Below are 19,440 nucleotides of genomic sequence, written 5' to 3'. Positions count from 1 at the left end.
CACTATGGTTCCAACTTCCCATCTTGGACCCCTCACCCCTTTCCACAATGTCTCCCATAGTCCACATGTCTTGACAATCTCTGCTACATGCTCTATGGGGACCCTAATACTTTGGTCACTGACTCTCCCAGACTGCCAGCTCGGTGGCCTTGCTTTGCCCTAGCCATTGGCAGGGCTGCTTTACCCTGCAGTAAAAGCATAGTGAGTGTGGAAGCTTCAGGGGAATGGAAGGAACCCAGCACGGGCTGGGTTGGAGTTTGGTCTCCAACCAAAACTGGGTTGGAGTTAGGCCTGCCCTGGAGTTTGGTCCTGCTCTGCAACTGGCTCCCTGAGGAATCATGGCAGGGGCCTACACCCCCCACACCTCATTTATTTATTCATTAATTCATTCTTTCAACAGATATTTGTTAAAGACCTGCACTACAACAGGCACTGGGGGCACAGTGGGAACAGGTGCCATGGAAGTCCCTCAGCTGGGTGTATATGGGCTCCATGTTCTGGGAATGAAGTGTCTGCTTCCTGTACTGACTTACCCTTCATCATCCGTGTTGGGGCCCTTGAAGGCCTCCTTGCCAGCCAAGTCCCTCTGGAGCTCTCTGGAGCAGGGAGCCTCCTTGTCTTTGTGGCCTGGGGAAGACCTATGGAGGAAAAAAAAATGGAAGTCAACCATACAGCAGCCATTCACACAGCAAATGCCAGCTGTCTCCACAGAGCTTAAAACCTGCTACTGGGCTGGGTGCAGTGGCTCACACCTGTAATCCAAGCATTTTGAGAGGCTGAGGAAAGAGGATCACTTGAGCCCAGGAGTTCAAGACCAGCCTGAGAAACATAGCTAGACTCTATCTCTAAAAAATATTTTTGAAAGTTTGGAGTGGTGGTGCGTGCCTGGAAGGTTGAGGCTGGGCATACCCAGCAAAACAAACCCTGCTGATTGACAGAATGGCCAGTTCTCAAAACCTCATTGCTAATAGCTACTTTTTTTTTGTTTTTATTTTATTATTTTTTTTGCTGCTATGCTGGAATTACAGGCATGAGCCACTGTACCCGGCATAGCTACTGTTGATTGAATGCTTGAGCCTGTTGTCGTGACTTTATATGCAAATCAACCCCAGGTTATGGGCACTGTTATCACCCATGCACATTTTTCAGATGAGCAAACAGAGGCACACAAAGCTCATGTCATTTGCCGCAATTTTCACAGGTAGTAAGAGGAGTAAATGGGAATTGAACCCAGGCTGTCTGACTTCAGAGTAATGGTGTAAGACTGATCAGAACCTCCTAATTCAAGCCCCATTCTGTTCTCCTTCACGTCATCAGGGAACCCCATGTTGTCAAATCCAGCAGAGACAGTCCCATCATTATTTGAAACGACCGTTCAATACTGCCGACCCAGTGGGCCACGCATGCCAGCCTTGTCAGCCCTCCTCCCTTGAGCCTGTCAAAACGTCCTACCTACCGCCCTGGCCACACCCGTTCCTTGTCTCCACCTTTTTCTCCTCCCCTTCATGTGCTCCACCACGTGCTGGGCCATCTCCTCCCCTCCCAAGGCATCAACTGCCACCCTTGAACCAAGGATCTCCACTTGTTCCCACCTCTCTTCAGGAGGGATGGCCAGGTGGCTGCCACCTGCGCACTGAGGATGGTGCCCAGCTTCCATTAGTTCACCATAAGCCCCGTGTAAAGCTAGTTTATGCTCATGATTCCAGCTCTATTCTATCTGCATATAAAGTGAAAATCTCTTGATCCTTGATCACTCTCTCAAACCTCAATCACAAGCCTTCAGATACCTCCCTCCTGGAAATTTTTTCTTGAATGCCTACGAATCAACTCATCAAATGAGTTCAGTCAGCAAATACCTGCCCCAACTAGTACAATGAGCTGTGCTACAGAAGGTGGGAGGTGGGAGTCGGGCAGGCTGGACCACGTGACCTTGAGCCAGTTACTTAACCATTCAGGGTCTCAGTTTCTTCATTTGTAAAATGGGCATAGTGACTGTATCTACATCCATGCGCAATGGACGCTGTGATGCCTGGGGAAGAAACTTAGGAGAAGGACATTGAAAGATGAACAGGGGAAAGGGCATCTCAGGCAGAGCCTCGAGCCTGCACAGAGAAAGGCCCAGAGAGGGAGGAGCCTGAAGGTGGGACCCGGTACTGAGTTCAGGCTGCAGAGGAGGGGCTTTGCAGGGCTTTCTGCAGAGGCTGGCATAACTACTTCTGCTCTTTGAAACATCATCAAGGTAGATGTGGAAGGAAACGGCGAGTGGCAGTGGAGGCCTGGATCAGGGGCAGGGAAATAGGGACGGAAACATCTCTAAACTAAAACTTGGTGCCTTGGGGGTGGAGGTAAAGTGGGAGGAGCCAAGGGGGAGTGTAAAGGGACCTAGAGACAGCTCAGGACTCATCTTGAATGTCACTTCCTCTAGGAAGCCCTCCCCGAGCACTCCCACCCACCACACTGTTGAGAGGCCTCTGCTCAAAGCTCCCACCACCCCAGGGATTAAGGGATGACCTTCACTGTACACTCCCGCTTACCTCCCTGGTCTCTGGACTTCATAAGGTAGGGGCCCAGTCTCCCTGCTCGGATGTCTCCTAACCTCCATCCCAGTCCCCAAATCCTGCCTTCATGTCACCTGGCTGTCTGTCCCCCACCCCAGGGCAGGGGCTCAGCCCCTCGTGCTCCTTGCTGGTGGCCTCCTTTACCCACCCTTCCCCAGCACAGAGCCCAGTGGCATGGAGTGCTATGGACTCTGACCCAGTGACCCCAATCGATTCCTAGTGGCCCTCTTACACAGGCAGGGCAATGACCTCAGTGACCTTCACGGGCTCCGCAGACCCAATCCTCCTCCCACCCCCACCGAAGTCCCCAGCATGGCTTGCTGGTCCCGTCTTCAGGGATTGGCAGGGTTGAGCTGTCACTTCCCAGGGGCTCCTGTCACGCAGCGAGGTCATGATCTGTGGCTGACCTTACTCATGCTCTTGTTAACATCTGCCTCCCCCCACTAGGCAGATGGCAATTCCAGCTGAGGGTCCTATTCACTACTGTGTCCCAGGGTTGGGCTTGCGGCCTTCCACAGACCAAATGCTTGCTCCATAATGATTTTCTGAGTGAAAGAATGAGATAGGGCAGAGAACCCAGGTCGACCATGCCTCCCACCAACCTGTTGGGCCTACAGTGGCAGAGCCAGCCCTAGGCCTCATCATTTGCCAGCTAAGGCTGCTGCCTCCATCTCTAGAATGTGTGCAGGGAGGCAGGACAGCAGCAGGAGCCCCATACCTCATGCCTTCCAGGTCTGGGGCCACCAGGCGGAGACCTGCCCTGGGTGTCAGGATCTGTAGGCGGACAATTTCCTCACCTGTGGAGCTGTGGGGCAAAGGAGAGACCCAGCGGGTTGCAGGTGAGAAGAGCCCGTCCCCGCTGCCCAGGCCCACTGACCTACAGGCCCCAGAGGAAGGGGCATCAAGGGCCCCTTACCCAGTCTCCCACCCCTGCCCTGAGCCCAGCCCTCCCTCAGGTAGAGCAAGGGTCCTTCTGGGTAGAAATGAGACCAATTATTTGCAGGGGCAACCCCAGCCTGTGGCCCCACCAGGAGATCCAAAGTGGCCATTTGTGAGGCCAGGGGTAATTCTGCATTTGTGGGCTGGTGGAGACTTAGGGGTATGAGAAGCTGAGAAACCCAAATCTGGAATGAGACCCAGTGGGAGGGGATGTCACAGAGTCAGGGGACAAGTGCTCAAGGGTCTGCGAGTTGGAGCCCAGGGAGGAACAACCCAGCCAGTCATGCTCAGAGCCCTCCCCCAGGTGACCACAGGCCACCCTGGACACACATCCTCCAAATCTGATGCATTCTCTGGCTGCACTGCAAGGCATGACGCCCAGCAGGTTTGGCCATGGTGCTGGCCAGGGCCAGAGAGAATATACAGTTCATAGGCTTTGTGGGGTAGACCCTTCACCCCAAACCAGACCTCGTTAGGTCTGTGGAGCAAAGCCTAATCCCAAGCCACATTGCAGTCACTCCTGCCTTTGACTGTCTGTGGCTTCTCATCTCCGTTCCTCCACTTACACCCTGGCCAGGGCCTGGAACACTCAAAGCTACCAGAGGGAAATTGGAGAGCTACCAAGGACAAGGCCTTTCCCAGCATGAAAGCCAGGAGGGACCTCTGCACACAGACAGCTCTCATGATAATGATGATGACGATGATCATCCTCATCGTTGTTCAGGATGATGTCATTTATGATGACAGTATAAAATCCCTGGCTGCCCTGGATGCCACAGAGAAGCACAACATATTTTCTCACTGGCGTTTCTGGTTCTGTCAGGGACGAAATGGGAACAAAGTGTCACCCCCACCTGTTCTCTCTTTCATGCCCTTGTGCCTCTACCCAAGCTGATGTCTATCATCCCCCAAACTCAATGGCACCTCTGCTAGGAGGGCTGTTACGGGGTTGAATGGTGTCCCCCCAAAAGACATACTGAAGTCTGAATCCCTGATGTTTGTGATGTGACCTCATTTGGACAGACAGTCTTTATGGCTATAATCTAGGTAAGATGAGGTCATGCTGTAGGAGCAGGGTGAGCCCTCATCCAGTGACTGGTGTCAGACCAGGGACATCTGGACACAGACATGGAGGGAAGATGGAGATGTGAAGACGGGGGCTGAGATGGGAGTGAGGCGGGTGCAAGCGAGGAGACAGCAAACCCTGCAGGCAGCAAAAGGTAAGAGGAAGGTGTGGGACAGATGGTCCCCCAGAGCCTTTGGAGGGAGCATGGCCCTGCCGACACCTTGATCTCAGACTTCCAGCCTCCAGAACTGTGAGAGGATAAATGCCTGTGGTTTTAGTACACTCCGTTTCTGGTACCTTGTTACAGCAGCTCCAATAAACTAATACAGGGGTCTCTCCTCCCTTGCAAGCTGCTACTAGCCCCATCACCACCCCAGACTCTCAACCACAGGCAGCTCTAGTGCATCTGAAGTCCAGGACCATGCTGGGAGGCTGCACACACTTGGAAGGCACTCAAGGAACAGAGGCATCTGCTGAAGCCGGAGGCCTGAAACTGATCACAACCACCTGTGGGAATACAGGTAACCGTGGCCTGTGCCAAATGGTTTGTGACTTGTGATTCAGCCTGCCAAAGAGCAGGGAGGCTGGGGATGTGGGGGCAGGTGGAGGGGGGAACCTCGTTTTCAGGGCTTTTGGCCGCATTTCCCTCAGATGCCAGCAGGTGGAGATATTTGTTTCTTTCTGCGTTTGAGTAAGGGCCCTGCAGCTCAGCAGGACTACGACTGGGAGCCCCTGAGGATACCAGCACCCAGGCACTGTGCTAAGTACTTCAGCTGCATTATCTAACTTTTAGTATTTGGAACAGCCTTGCGAAGTAGCTACTACAGCTCTCCCTATTTTACCCACGAGGAAACTGATGCACGGAGAGACAGAGACTTGCTCAAGGTTACACAGTTGGTCTGATGCAAAGCCAGGGTTTTGTCCTGTGCCCGAAGCTCTGCTCCTACTCCCTGCTCCCCAGACCCACTGCCAGGCAGCATTCTGGGCACAGCCAGGTCTGGGGTTGTCAAGAAGGGGTGCTCGTGCAGAACTAGTTTCTTCAAGACAGGGTCCCTAAAGTGGGCTCAGGTCACAAGGGGGGCAAGAGTTCTGAGGAGCCGACCTTTGCACTGTAGCTGAGAGAGACAGGGCAGGGCCAGGGGTGGGGAGAGGGCCGCCTTGATGGGGTTACGCCTGGGTACAGGGCTGTGACATTCTCCTCTTCCACTGTGCCACAAAGCAGCCTTTTCTGAGGTGCTGCAGGACCATGAGTTTGGTTGAGTCATTGCTCCTCACGGGTTGGGCTCCTCAGACGCCAGGCAGACGGGAGCCGGGCCTGTGGCTGCCTGGGCCAGTGCAGCACCTAACGGGGTAGGGTCAGAGAAGACGGCCCTCCAGGTCAGGATCAGCCAGCGGCTTTCCTGTTGGGAGCTTCCCCTGGACACTGAATATCTAGCCTGTATGTGCTATGGCAGCCTGAACAACCTTGAAAAGCTATCCTGCAATGACAACCATATGATGGGTGTTAAACATCCAAAGGAAGTTTTTGGAATAAATGTCAAGGTGCCTCTTAAATCTATAATACAGAACAATCTAATTATCCTCCATTATCTCTCATTTCTTTTTCTTAGAGACAGGGTCTTGTTCTGTCGCCCAGGTTGGAGGGTAAGGGTGCAGTCACAGCTCACGGCAGCCTCCAGCTCCTCAGTTCAGGTGATCCTCCTGCCTCAGCCTTCTGAGTAGCTGGGACTACAGGTGTTTATCAGTGCTCCCAATTAATATTTAATTGTTTTGTAGAGATGGGGTCCTGCTATGCTGCCTAAGCTGATCTCAAACTCCTGACTTCAAGCCACCCTCCTGCTTTGGCCTCCCAAAGTGTTGGGATTACAGGCATGAGCCACCATGCCCAACCTCCTATATTATCTTTTAAAAGACACCTGAAACCATTTGTTGCCTTTCTTCAGCAGAGAAATAAGGAGAAATGAGACGTGTATACTGCTGTGGGCTGACTTGTGCCCCTCAAAATTCACATTAAAGTCTTAACCCCAGGACCTCAGAAGGTTACTGCATTTGCAGATGAACTCTTTAAAGAAGTGATTCAGTCAAAATACGGGACCAATGTCCTTCTAAGAAGTGATTAGGGTCTGGGCGCAGTGGCTCACGCCTGTAATCCTAGCATTTTGGGAGGACGAGGTGGGCGGATCATGAGGTCAGGAGTTTGAGACCAGTCTGGCCACATAGTGAAACCTCGTCTCTACTAAAAATACAAACAATTAGCTGGGTGTGGTGGTGGGCGCCTGTAATCCCAGCTACTTGGGAGGCTGAGGCAGGAGAATCTCATGAACCCGGGAGGCAGAGGTTGCAGAGAGCTGAGATCATGCCACTACACTCCAGCCCTGGCACCAGTGCGAGACTCCTTATCAAGAAAAAAAGAGACAGTTCTGAAATCTCCCTTTCAACATTTTCAAAGCTTCTTATGGACTGAAGTTCTTATGTGGAGAGTCAGACAAGCAGAGAAGATCAAGAGAGGGAGAGAGTGAAAAGGAGGAGCACTCTGGCAGTCTGCTGCCCGGGGCCATGGCTCCCGCTGCCAGCATTTCTGTCTCCCTCCTGGCACCGAGGAAGTAACCTTGAGAACAGTGGCCACCTGTATATAAATCGCTGTGGAGCTCAAATTGGGGGATTGCTATGGTATTAGGACAGGCACTCTCCCCTTCCGGCTACAGGGGTCTTCCAAGGGTGCTGCAGAGATGCGGCTTTTAGGAGACCTGGATTTGAGCAAAGGTCTCGATCCAGGCAGACACCTTAAACAGCAGCAACAGCAGGTGTTAGCATGATTCTGCACAAAGTACCAGAAAGTATTAGTTGTCCACAGACAAGAGAGCACCATTATCTGCCCAGATTCTCAGGGATCAGAAATCAGGACAAATCATGACCCATCCTGGAGTGAGATCACCTGTGCTCAGCCTGTCCCTGCTGCGTGACCCCACTGCCAGGCCGGCAGGAAGCCATCACACCTGCTCACAAGCCAGAGTCAGCTCTCGGCACCCACCTGAGCTCCTGACTCCCAGTGGGGCTAGGCATGCTTGGCAGGCACTTGATCCAAATTGCCTGAGGTGCTTTGGTCCTGCCTCCATCCGCACTGGCAAAGAAGGTGGCTGTGAGAGGCTCTAGAGATGTCACAGCCTCCCCCTAGGCGTGCTGGAGTGTGAGGAGCAAGTTCGACAGTGACAGGCTACTGCCATGGCGGCTGGCCCTCTCAAACCCCAAGGTCGGCTCACGGGTGCAAGGGTTAAGGTGACACAGACACGTACTCAACAGACAAGAGCCAGGCACTCTCTCTCTCTGGAGGCTGGACTGTTTTGGTCCTTTCAGCCCTGGGACTTTCAGCCAGATGGGCCCTCACTGACTTCTGTGTCCCATCTTGTCACTGGGCACATGGGGACACTGATCTCGAAGCCCAGCATGGAGGTCCCCTGACAGAGGTTCCTCAGTGACTGAGTGGCAGAGGTGAGTGCAATGGATTACCTGTCTGAAGGGTCGCGGCTCTCCTCTGAAGGCCCGTCCTCTTCCACCACCTCCACCCTTTGGGCAAGAAGAGAAATGGAGCTCGTGGTCTTCTTGGTTGCCCTGGAGCTTGCAGGCCTTGAAGGACATGCTTTCAATGGCGTCTAACTGGCCCAACCCTTCAGGATCAGGGCCAAGAGGTGGCCCAGGAGGGGGGCTCAGCAACTCCAGCTCAAGATAAGGACAGCATACTGGATTGAATAGTGTCCCCCCAAAATTCATGTCCCCAAGAACCTGTGACTGTAACCTTATTTGGAAATAGGGTCTTTGCAGGTGTAATCAGGTAAGATGAGGTCATACTGGAGTAGGAGGGTCCTAAATCCAATGACTGCTGTCCTTCTAAGAAGAGGGAAATCTGGACACAGACACACAGAGAAAAGAAGGGCATGTAAAGACAGAGGCACAGAGTGGAGTGATGCGGGTACAAGCCAAAGATCACCGACCACCGCCAGAAGCCAGGGGAGTGGCCTGGGATGGTGTCTCCCTCAGAACCTCCAGAAGGATCTAGACTTCTGGTCTCCAGAACTGGGAGAGAATACCTTTGTGGTGTTTGAAGCCAGTTTGTGGTACTGTGTTACAGAAACCACAGGAACCAAATGGGGCCAGCAAGACCCCTACCCGCCATTCTCTGTCACTTCCTTTGTGCTGCCACCAGCCCTACTCACTGTATTCCTGCCAACCTTCTGTCTTCCAATGTAGCAACTAGTCCCACCGTGGGCCTGTGCACTGAGGGGCCCTCTGCCTGGGCAGTGGGTATGCTGGCTTCTCCTGGGTTTTCAGTCCCCACCTAGCCACCTTAGCACGGAGAGAGGCCTTCCCTGTCCACTCAACTGGAAGTCCCTCAAATTCAACTTTCTAGAAGTTTCCTTTCCCCCTTATATTTCCCTCATGCAGCTGGAAAGTCCTGACTTTCTGATCATTCCCTGGGCCTTGTTCACCCTTTAGGGCCCATCCCCAATGTCACAGTCACCCCCCAGGGGAAGTTCTCCTGATGGCCCATCCAGGTTTTGATCCTGGATGAGAGCAGAAGGCAAGGCAAGAGGCAAGCAACAGACGCAGGGGAACAACTCCCAGACGGCCTTGGAAATGCTCCTTGGGTCAAGGGTCCAGCCCCATTAGCCATTGGCAAATGGAAGAGCTTGGCCACATATGCTACGATAGCCACCCAGGTGCTTGCCTGGCCTCCAGACAGAAGACACCAGCCCCTCATAACTCCCCTTGCTCAAGGACAGTAGTGTTCCCACCCACATCCCCTCTGCACAGCTCCCACACTACACCCCTGCGGACGGAAGGCCTTCCTGTGGCCAGTAACAGGCTTCCAGGGTGTCCCTTGATGATACTTACCTCTTTGCAATAAACGGAGCCTGTGTCTCCTGTGTAGGAGTGCTGGAAAGGAAGCAGAAAGGCAACGTGTTGGGCACAGCCCGTGGACAGGTGACATCATGACTGCTCTACCACAGAGAGTCCTGGGCCCTTTCCCACTCCTGTCACCTCACCTTCCCTGACAGTAGCAGCCAGACCTCTCCATTTTCTAGAAAGTGCATATGTGAAGTCTCAGCTAGGATGGCCCTTGGGGATGACCTCTCCACCCACCCTTTCATCAGGCAGAGAAGACTGAGCCCTGAGGAGAGGAGAGTTGTCCTTGAGCGTGGGGCCAGCTGGCGGCAACTCACCCCGTGTTCTTCTTGGCCGCTGACAGCACGTAGGAGTGCTCCCGGGGAGCTGTCCTCCTCACAACACTGCTTGCAGCCTGTGACCTGGGGTGACACGGTGGGGAGAGAGCATCTGATGGGTGCCAAGCTGGACATGCACTGCCAGCCTAGCCTGGGATGGACTTGGGATGACTCAGGGTCACCCCAGGGAGGCGAGGGTTCAGAGAAGCCAGATTTGTACCTGCTCCAAGGACCATTCAAAGGAAATGTAGAAACTGAAGGAAGGGCAGCCCACGTTTATTGAGTGTGTGGCATGTGCCCGGCCCTGCCGCTGATGCCAACATCCTCACATTGGCTTATTGCTCTTCTCAGTCTGGGAAAGTAGGTGCTAGTATCCTCTGTGATTTACAGCTGAGGCAACTGAGGCCAAGAAGCTTCATTACTTGTCCAAGAGTACTCATCTAGCAGGTGGTAGAGCCAGCACTCAATGCTAGGCGGCTCCTAGCTTCTGGCTCTTTTCCTTGCTCCACCCAGGCCTGGGGGCCCTGTCACTGTGAACTATCCCCTGGACAGAGGGCTGAGGAGGGCAAGGGCTGACAGATGAGCCTTTCATCCATTCGGGTCCATGGAGCTTTGCTGGCCTGTGTGGATGAGGCCAGCTTGGCACAGACAGGGTAGAATGTCAGCAGCATGGGGTATGCTCCCACTGCTGACCATGACTAGACCTAAGTTTGGGACCCAGGGGGCATTTGGAACTGTGGCGTCAACCCCTTCCCCTGAGGCATGCAGATCATGCAGGTAGAGGGTGCTGCGCAGGCAGTTTCTCCCTCGATGTTTTTGTCCAACTGTCTCAGGGCCCTTTCTAACAAACTGAGGCTTTTCCCTGGACCCGCATTATCTACGGTCCACCCCACAGAAGCCTCTCAAGGGCCCCTCAGCTGGCCCAACACCTATTCTAATGCCCCGTGTGCTACCGCCCTGCCCCCAGATGCCCAAAAGGCACCATTCCGTTACCTCCGTTTCTGTTCATCTGATGAGAAAGGCACCTCCTCCTCCTCGGTGTCCCCTGATGTAGAGCTGCGCCTGACATTGTAGGGTGCCCTAAGAGAGGGGAGAGCTGTCACCCTCGGCAGCTGGGCTTCCCGGTTTCAACAACAGTGATGCGGCAAGTGCCACTTGTTCCTCCTGAGAGCCAGCTCTCCCCTCCTTCCCTGTTCAAGCCTCCCCTGCTTCCCCAGAAAGGTTTCCCAGTTGCTCCCCATCCCTGGATGATGGAAGCAAGGGACAAACAAGATGTGGTCCCCTGGGAAGTGGAGGCACAATTCACCTGTCTGTCCAGAGACCCTCCTCTCTGAGCATGCAATGGGGTGGTGTGCTTTGAAAGGTAACACAAGGGGAGCACTAAGGGGAACCCCAAAGGTTTCTATCCAAGAGACAGCTCAAATTTAGGCACATGATGCTCAGGTGGAAACAGCATCCTGAGGATCCCCAGGCCCCCAGCCCAGCCAGGCCGAGCATCTGAGGCTCAGCAGAGGGCAGGGCCACGGCCAGGAAGCACGGCAGGGCAGCAGCAGCCCCATGACCCATGACCCTTTCCCCAGATGCGTGGGGACCCTCCTACAAGCTTCCTGCAGTCGCTGCCCTACCTCAGATCAGATGCGCAATGTGAATGGCCATCCAGTTTTCTGGGCTCCAGGCCACAGCTGCCTACAGTTTGGACTGGTTCCTTGTAGGAGGGAACCACGCTGAGCCTGGCATCGCATACTCACAGCTTCTTGTAATCCTCAGAGGTCATCTTGTAGCCAGAGGAGGAAGGGCGGGGAGGATGAGTATTAGCTGTTCTCACCAGACTGGCAGTACTAGAGAGCAGAGGGTTCCATGTGTTGACCTTCAGGCCCCCTCTTGGCTCCAGATTTGGTCACACAGCCCAGTGGACATGTGACAGGTGGGCCAGGAGCTGCCTGATGGCCTTTTCTCTTTGCTTTTCGCCCTGGCAGACACCCAGGACTGCGCCACTCAGAGCAGGGAAGCCCTGGTTGCCACAGGCAAACCCCAGTGAGCTTCAGGGAACAGCCCAGTGGGTTGTTGCCTGTGTCTTTGCTTCCTGTCTCCTGATCCCCTTGGACTTTCCAGCATGATGGAGCCCCAGGCGACACCTGATGCCAGGGTGATTGAATGGCATGCCACATCTGGCTTCTCAGTGCCATCAGCAAGCCAAATCAAGGGTGCCCACCGCCAGGCCACGGCGACTCTACACCCAGCCCCTCCCAAACTCCTGCACCTCTCTGTCCCAGTAGCCAGGCCTAGTCAGGACTGACCCCAGGACAAGGACACTGTCAGTGGCCCAGGACCTCCCAGAGACCCACCCCAACTCATCTCCTCTGTCCTCCCTGCCCTGCTCTCCAGCATCCTACCCTATAGAAGATGAGAGCTGGCGCCTCCAAGACCCCACATCCCTGACAGGCAGAGCGCTCTCTCTGCCATGAGCCCAGACCAGGCCCTCACACCTCCCCACTGGCTGACTAGCCAACACCCCATGGACATACCTTTTTGTAGTCCCATTGGCCTTAGGGAACTGCTGCTGGGGCTGGGAAGAGCTGTCTATGGGCTTGGTGAACACTCCCCTGAAAGAGAGCACAGGAGGTGCTGCTGAGCTCCCTGGAGAGGCTGGAGGGTAAGAAGTCAGGGGGTGGTGCGAGGGGACACAGGAAGGCTGGCAGGGTCCTGTGGTCGCTTACCGGATGATGTAGCCAGTGGGACCCCTGGTGCTCGGAGGCCTGTGGAAGGGAAGGAGGAGTGGAGTGAAGCGAGGCTTGCTGGAGGGCTCAGCTCAGTCTACTTTATTTATCCTGGCAAGTGTCCCAGCTGTCCCAGTGCAGCAGAAATGAGGGGTGCCAGCCCTCTGTGCCCCTAGCCAAGTGCCCGATCTGCTCCGCCTATTTCCCTCATGTTCCCCCACGAAAAGTGCCCAGGGTCACTCCTCATTGCAGGTACCAAGGAAGGCAGTTCAACGGCCTCTCCGAAGTCCAGCTTCTCCTCTCAGCTGACAGCCTCCCATCCTCTGCGCTCCGGGCAGAGCCAGTGCAGGCTATAGGCTCCTGGATCTGAGCCCGAGGCTTCCCCTCAACCCGGGACCTGCCGTCATCTCCCCGCCGAGAGCCTCCACCAGGAAGGTGCGTCTGGGCTTGAGGGGAGGAGGCCAGGCAGCTGCCAGCCAAAGCCAGTTGTCCCCTCTTCCTGCCCCTCAGGCCCTCTTTACTCCGCCTCCTACCATGCCCACATCCCAAGTCTTGGTGGAAGTTTGATACGAGAGGGCATGGCCAGAGCTTACTCAGTGGCTGAGGAACTCCTGCGGGGCAGCAACTGAGAGCGCTCAGAGAACTCCACGGACTGGGGGTGGGGTGGGGGCACAGCCAAGGTGAGCAGGCTGGGAGCTAACAGACAGGGTGGTTGGCCTGGAAGTTCTGGGCTCAGGAGTGAGGGGTTCCTGCAGAGTCATCCTCAGGGTTGGGGGAGGAGTCAAGGGGTTAGGGTAGACCCTTCTGTCCAGCAGTTGACGGGATTTGGGCTGGAGCATCAGGGTTTGGGTTGGAGCAAAGCAGAGCCCCAGCATTCTCCAACCCCACAGTCTCCTTCTAACTGGGGACAGCCTCCCAGAGGTAGCTATGTTGCAGCCACACTTGGGGGGTCTCTCTTTTGTATTGGGCTGTTTAGTGGGGTCCTCCCTGAGTCCCCTGCTGGGATGTCAGTTTCCTGAAGACAGGGCCTTTGTCTTGACCTCTGTGCCCAGCAGGGGACCTGGCAGGTAGTGGGCGAGGAGTCATTGAGGTGTGACAGAGAGACGTAGTTACTAAGGGCAGCCCCGCGGGCTGGCTGTAAGCTTGAGACCCTCCCTTCCAGATGCTGCCACTGCCTCTACCACCCCTGAGAAGCCACCTGCCGGCTGTTTGGAGCAAGGAGAGAACCTGAGTTTCAGTTCCCTTTCTGTAAGGAGCAGTTCCTCCAGATGCCAGCAGGGTGTGCCCACGCTTCAGAGTCCCCCTGGACACTGTTATGGAAAAGTCCCCTAAAGAGAAGCCAGTTCTCCTTGGTCGGCTGCCAAAATATGTCACAGTCAACTTGAGAGACAGAGCAAACTCGTGCCTCTCTCCCAGCATGCAACCTGCAGGAGTGAGTCACTGTGACTCCAGAAGCTGCCCAAAGCATCTCAGACACAGTCTCACTCCCTGCAGAGATGGCTGGGAGGTCAAGATAATAGTCTTCTTCTTAAAAACAATTGCAATCCTAGTTGGCAGCGGGAGCCATGTAGGTGCAGCATGGGACATAGCAAGGCTAAGGGCCTGGACCGAGTGACTTGTACACTCCGCCTCCCCAAAGGAAAGTGCAGTGGAAAAACCCCTCCTTCCTGAGGATTTCAAATGACTCACTGCAGACCCTTTATGCTCCCTCTTGGCTGGCACTGCATTCCTGTCCCCTGCAAACTGCCCACCCCTGCCAGTTGAGGTACGGCCCCTAGCTGCAGGACAGTTCCCCTGGGGCAGAACGACCAGCCACCTGGGCAGCACCTCTTACCTGGACTTTGGAACCTCTCCAGCAGATGAAAAGGATGTGGCGCGACTCCGGCCTGAGGGCAGCTCTCTGGGGGAAAGAGGTGTCCTGAAAGAGGCCCCCAGCCTCCCTGCTGCCTGCCATTCTGTGGCTTCCATGCTCAATGATGCCCAGCAAGTCCTGCCATTTCTGTCTCACATTTTCCTTCCCCAGCACCCAGGGGCTCTCCCACCCTGTGACATCTGTGACATTGCTGGATAGGCTTTCCCATGCTCTGCCCTCTATAGGGCCTGGCAGAGCTCTGAATGGTGGAAGCCCCTCCGCATCCACAGGGAGGGTCTGGCCCCCGGACAGCATGCCCCCATGTTGCTGTGCTCCCTCCTGGCCTCCTTGCCTTACATGGTGTGGGCCTCTGATTCGTCCTGCTTGGTAATCCAGCTCTTGTCCCCTTTCAGGGTGGTTCGCACTTTCATCTGCTTGAGGACGTTATTACGCTCCTCCTCGCCAGGTGGCAGAGGCTTCCCTGCAGTGGGCAAAGCCAGCCGCCTCAGAAGAGGAGCCTGGCCCGAGGACCCTCCTCCTCTTTTCCAGTCCTCCCAGTATGCTGCTCTCCCTTTGCTGCTGGGACAGTGCTTGTGGCCTGCAGGGGCACGCTCGGATGAAAACAGCCCCAAGCAGAGCCCAGGACAACAGGGAGCCCAGCCTCACCTTTGGTGCTGCCTCTGAGAGCTGAGATACTCATGGTGATCGCTCCGTAGGTCTCCTCAGTTATTCAGCAGGGCTGCTGGGGACAGAGGCAAGCAAATGCTGTCACTTCATGCATTTCTAGTGTCTTGCAGGTAAGCATGTGGGTCCTGGTGCATTTAGATCATCCAGAATGCCCTCTGGGCATCGGGGCTGGCAAGAGTTGGTGGAGTGCGAAGTGTGTACAGAAGCCGGGGCGAGCAATATTGTGCCTGCCCAGGGCTGCTCACCTAAAGAATATGGAGCTCAGGGGCTGCCAGGGAGTGTGTTCAAAGTGATAGCTGATAACAGGAGAACATGAGCTCCTACAGTGCTAACAGCCTGGCTCAGGCTGGGGAGTGGGGAGCAGGAAGCTGGCACTGGTGAACTCAGAGGGTAGGACAGTGCATCCAGAGCCCAACACCCTCAGGGCAGGCAGATGGCCTGTGGGGGGACGAGCTGGGACCAGCTGCTTCGGTGTTGGACCTTGGTTCTCGCCCCTTAGGAGTTTTCCAACCGTCCTTGGGCAGGTCAGCTAAGCTCTCAGAGCTGCCTCAGTTTCACCATTTGCAAAATGATAGTTTTTTTAAAAAAAATCTACCTTTTAGGGCCGCTGTGAGGATGGAATGCGCCAATGTTCCTGAACAGGGGTCAAGTCATCAGCTAGGAGAGGGGTGGCCAGACGTTGGCCAGGGCTAGAATGGTCTGGGCTGTGCAGCCCTGTTTGCTTCAGGGGTTGACTCCGCCTTCAGTGGGGAAGGCCCACGGCCACGCTGCCAAATTCTAGTGGCCCTCAGGGACCAGGCGAGTGTGGCAATGGGATAAGGGCTTCCTTTCACCCCTGGGCCACACCAGTCTCATACTCTGCTTCCTCTTCCTCTGTGTCTTCTCACCCTGCTCCGCCCCCTGAACCTGATGCTGCTCATGCTGCCCAGATGGTGCCACACTGCCTGGAGACCCTCTGGTCACTCCCAGCCTGAAGAGCCAGGCTCTTAAGAGAAGGGCTGGGGGCTCAGGCTTGTGGACATGACAGGAAGCAGGGCCCTGGCTATGCTGGCATAGTTGCAAAGCAGAAGAGCCTTTCTCTCCAGGGCTGTCCATCTCCTAGGCCCCTCCAGGGCCTGGACGTGTTTATGTGGAGGTCAGGGGCATACTCAAATGGACAGGGCAGGGGGATGAGAGCAAACCAAATTTGCCATGTCAGCAAGAGCTGGCTCTCCCATAAACTGCAGCGAATGAGCAGCCCAGGCAGCCCGAGCCTGCTGTGTGCCAGGAACGTCACCTCATCACTGTGACCCAAGGCTGCCACGTTAGAGTTCTTTTGAGAGGAGCTCATTCCACAGGTGATCCTAGGGCCACACAGGCCCAACTGCCCCCATCCCAGAGACCTGCGGAGTGGCCCCATAGGCAGGGCACATGGGCAAAGTCTCTGGATGCCACTGACTGGCTACAGACCTTGGGAGAGTTCCTCATTTCCTCTGGGCTCAGCTTTTCACCTGCAGGAGGAGGCTCTCCTAGTCCTTAGTCTTTAGGTTCCTTCTAACCTTGCTACACAGCACCAGTCACCTCAAAGATATACCCCTTTCTAAGGCCTCAAGGAGTGCAGCCACCAATTTCCACATATGAATGTGGCAAGCAGGTGACAGTCATCCAATTTTGGGAGTGGACTCCATCCCAGGCCCAGTCCTAGATACAGGGACTCATCAGTTTCCCCTTGTCAAACCTGATGGCCACATTATCTCGAAGTTTCCCAATAAATCAGAACCAAATAAGCCACTTCCAAAGTCAAGACCGACACTTTTGCCCATGCCTAATGACAGAGGCAGAGGGGCCCATGGCAAAGGAGGGCAGGGCTGGGTGGAAACGCCATCAGTCCCCTGCAGAGGGCACCATCCTGCCTTCAGTCCCTTCTTTATAGCTGAGACTCCAGTGAGAAGACTCGGGGTTTACTGCCAGACAAAGACCAGGGCTGTGTATCCACATGGGCTCCTTTCCCTCATGCCTGGCTGGGTCTCACAAGTGAATTTTCTTTTTTGATGAGACAATAAATATGAAATAGTCAGAAAAATCTCTGCCAAAGTAGTCTTTCCAAACGATGAAGTGTCAGGCAGTTCTCTGAGACAAGGAGGCTTTAAAGTGGTGAGTGTCAGACAGTGGGATGGGATGGGGTGGAGTGAGGTGGGATGGGATGGGAGGGGATGGGATGGGATGGGATGGGGTGAGGTGGGGTGGGATGGGGTGGGATGGGGTGGAGTGAGGTGGGATGGGATGGGATGGGATGCAGTGAGATGGGATGAGATGAGATGAGATGGGGTGGGGTGGAATGGGATGGGATGGATGCGGTGAGATGGAATGAGATGAGATGAGATGGGGTGGGATGGGATGGGATGGGGTGGGGTGGGATAGGGTGGGATGGGGTGGAGTGAGGTGGGATGGGATGGGATGGAATGTGGTGAGATGGGATGAGATGAGATGGGGTGGGGTGGAATGGGATGGGATGGGATGGGATGGGGTGGGATGGGGTGGGGATGGGGTGGGATGGGGTGGAGTGAGGTGGGATGAGATGGGATGGGATGCAGTGAGATGAGATGAGATGGGGTGGGGTGGGATGGGATGGGATGGAGAGGAGTGGGATGGGGTGGGTGGGGTGCAATGGAATGGGAATGGGGTGGGATGGGGTGGCGTGGAATGGGATGAGATGGTGTGGGGTGGGGTGGGATGGGGTGGAGTGGGGTGGGATGGGATGAGATAGGATGGGATGGGGTGGGATAAGATGGGATGAGGTGGGATGGGGTGGGATGAGATGGGGTGGGATGGGGTGGGGTGGGGTCGGATGGGATGGAGTGGGATGGGGTGCTGTGGGGTGGGGTGGGATGGGATGCTGTGAAATGGGAGATGAGGTGGGGTGGGGTGGGTTGGGGAGGGGATGGGGTGGGGTAGGGATGGGGTGGGATGGGATGAGATAGGATGGGATGGGGTGGGATAAGATGGGATGAGGTGGGATGGGGTGGGATGAGATGGGGTGGGATGGGGTGGGGTGGGGTCGGATGGGATGGAGTGGGATGGGGTGCTGTGGGGTGGGGTGGGATGGGATGCTGTGAAATGGGAGATGAGGTGGGGTGGGGTGGGTTGGGGAGGGGATGGGGTGGGGTAGGGATGGGGTGGGATGGGGTGAGGTGGGGTGGGATGGGATGGGATGGGATGGGGTGGGATGGAGTGGAGTGGGGTGGGGTGGGGTGAGATAAGATGGGATGGGGTGGGATGGGGTGGGATAGGGTGGGGTAGGATGGGGTGGGTGGGGATGGGGTGGGGTGGGATGGGGTCGGTGGGGTAGAGTGAGATGGGATGGGATGAGGTAGAGTGGGATGGGGTGGGATGGAATGGGATGGGGTGGGGTGGGAAAATAGGGTTACAATCTATGTCCCAGCTGGAGAGCTGGCTTCTCCCTCCATTTTGCCCAGGTCTAGGCAACAATCCCTTGTGACCTTCTCCCTGGTCCCTGCCTTTATCTGCATCTCCTCCAGGCAACACTCATTGGTCTCTAGTCCCACTTGGCCCACATCAGCCTTCAATTCTCACTCAGCACCTGATGGTTCACCATTGTTTCTAAGACTGGGAGCAAAGTCCTCAGTCCCCTGAGCCAGCTTCTTTTCTCACAATACAAACACTGTGCTCCAAGCAGACCATGTGCCTTGGAGTCCCTGGAGGGTAGCCCTGCCAAGGGAAGGCCTGTGTCTTGGCTTATGCTGGCCCACCCACCTGAAATGCCTTCCCAACTCCCACCGAGCTAAGCCCTGCTTCTCCCTCAGGGCCCAACACGTCCAGGCCAGTCCTGCTCCTACTGGGCACTCCCTTCCCCTAACTCCCACAGCCAGGCACAGACCTGCAGACCCAAGTCTTCCCAGACAAGCCCTACTCCTCCCCCATCCTCAGCAAGGATCAGGCCCAAGCACCCCTTGACAGCCCAGCACACCCCACCAGGAGTGACTGCCTGAACCCACCTACCCCTCCTTGGACCCAGATCTCCTCCCAGACCCACTGCCCCCTCCCCTTGTCTGGCCCTTCATGGAGAGCAGGACAGAGTGACCCTCTACTCAGTGATAGCCATGAAGACCCTTGCTACAGTTGGAAGCAGCCTTGGAGAATGGAAGGTGGACCCCTCCAGAGGGGACTTTCTGGTGGCTCTTGTGGGAAGGAAAACCAGGAATCTTTTGACAGGACGAGTCTCTGTATGTATCAAAAGGCTTAAGGGCAGGCCCACTGGACCAGGAGTTGCCCTCGCAGTGTAGGAGACGGGCATCGTGACAGTGTGGAGTATCGCGGTGAAAATGTGGCAATCATCTAAATGCCCAACAATCATATTGAAACATGTTACAGTCTATCCATTCAAGCAAATACTATGCCCCTA

At 55.4% G+C, this 19,440-nt stretch overlaps 1 protein-coding gene across 20 annotated transcripts in view; it reads right to left on the bottom strand.

The window, feature by feature from the left end:
• Positions 1-19,440, bottom strand: part of ZNF185 (zinc finger protein 185 with LIM domain) — a 77,085-nt gene that overhangs the window by 47,042 nt on the left and 10,603 nt on the right. For 5 of the 20 annotated variants that reach the window (XM_078363510.1, XM_078363509.1, XM_078363513.1 and 2 more), the window contains 12 exons: positions 15,018-15,093; positions 14,709-14,832; positions 14,334-14,399; positions 12,500-12,538; positions 12,308-12,385; positions 11,531-11,620; positions 10,776-10,862; positions 9,783-9,866; positions 9,454-9,495; positions 8,071-8,187; positions 3,277-3,363; positions 534-638 (listed from right to left, as the gene is read on the bottom strand). In XM_078363510.1, the coding sequence (XP_078219636.1) occupies positions 534-638; positions 3,277-3,363; positions 8,071-8,187; positions 9,454-9,495; positions 9,783-9,866; positions 10,776-10,862; positions 11,531-11,620; positions 12,308-12,385; positions 12,500-12,538; positions 14,334-14,399; positions 14,709-14,832; positions 15,018-15,051 (953 nt within the window). In that variant the 5' untranslated portion in view covers positions 15,052-15,093. Of the gene's footprint in view, positions 1-533; positions 639-3,276; positions 3,364-8,070; positions 8,188-8,356; positions 8,465-9,453; positions 9,496-9,782; positions 9,867-10,775; positions 10,863-11,530; positions 11,621-12,307; positions 12,386-12,499; positions 12,539-14,333; positions 14,400-14,708; positions 14,833-15,017; positions 15,094-19,440 lie in introns of those variants that run through there. The other 15 variants (XM_035288228.3, XM_078363520.1, XM_035288229.3 and 12 more) reach the window with 7 other exon arrangements.

Source organism: Callithrix jacchus, chromosome X (assembly GCF_049354715.1).
Source record: "Callithrix jacchus isolate 240 chromosome X, calJac240_pri, whole genome shotgun sequence".
Classification (NCBI taxonomy): Eukaryota; Metazoa; Chordata; class Mammalia; order Primates; family Cebidae; genus Callithrix; species Callithrix jacchus.
This window is presented reverse-complemented; position numbering and strand designations above follow the sequence as displayed.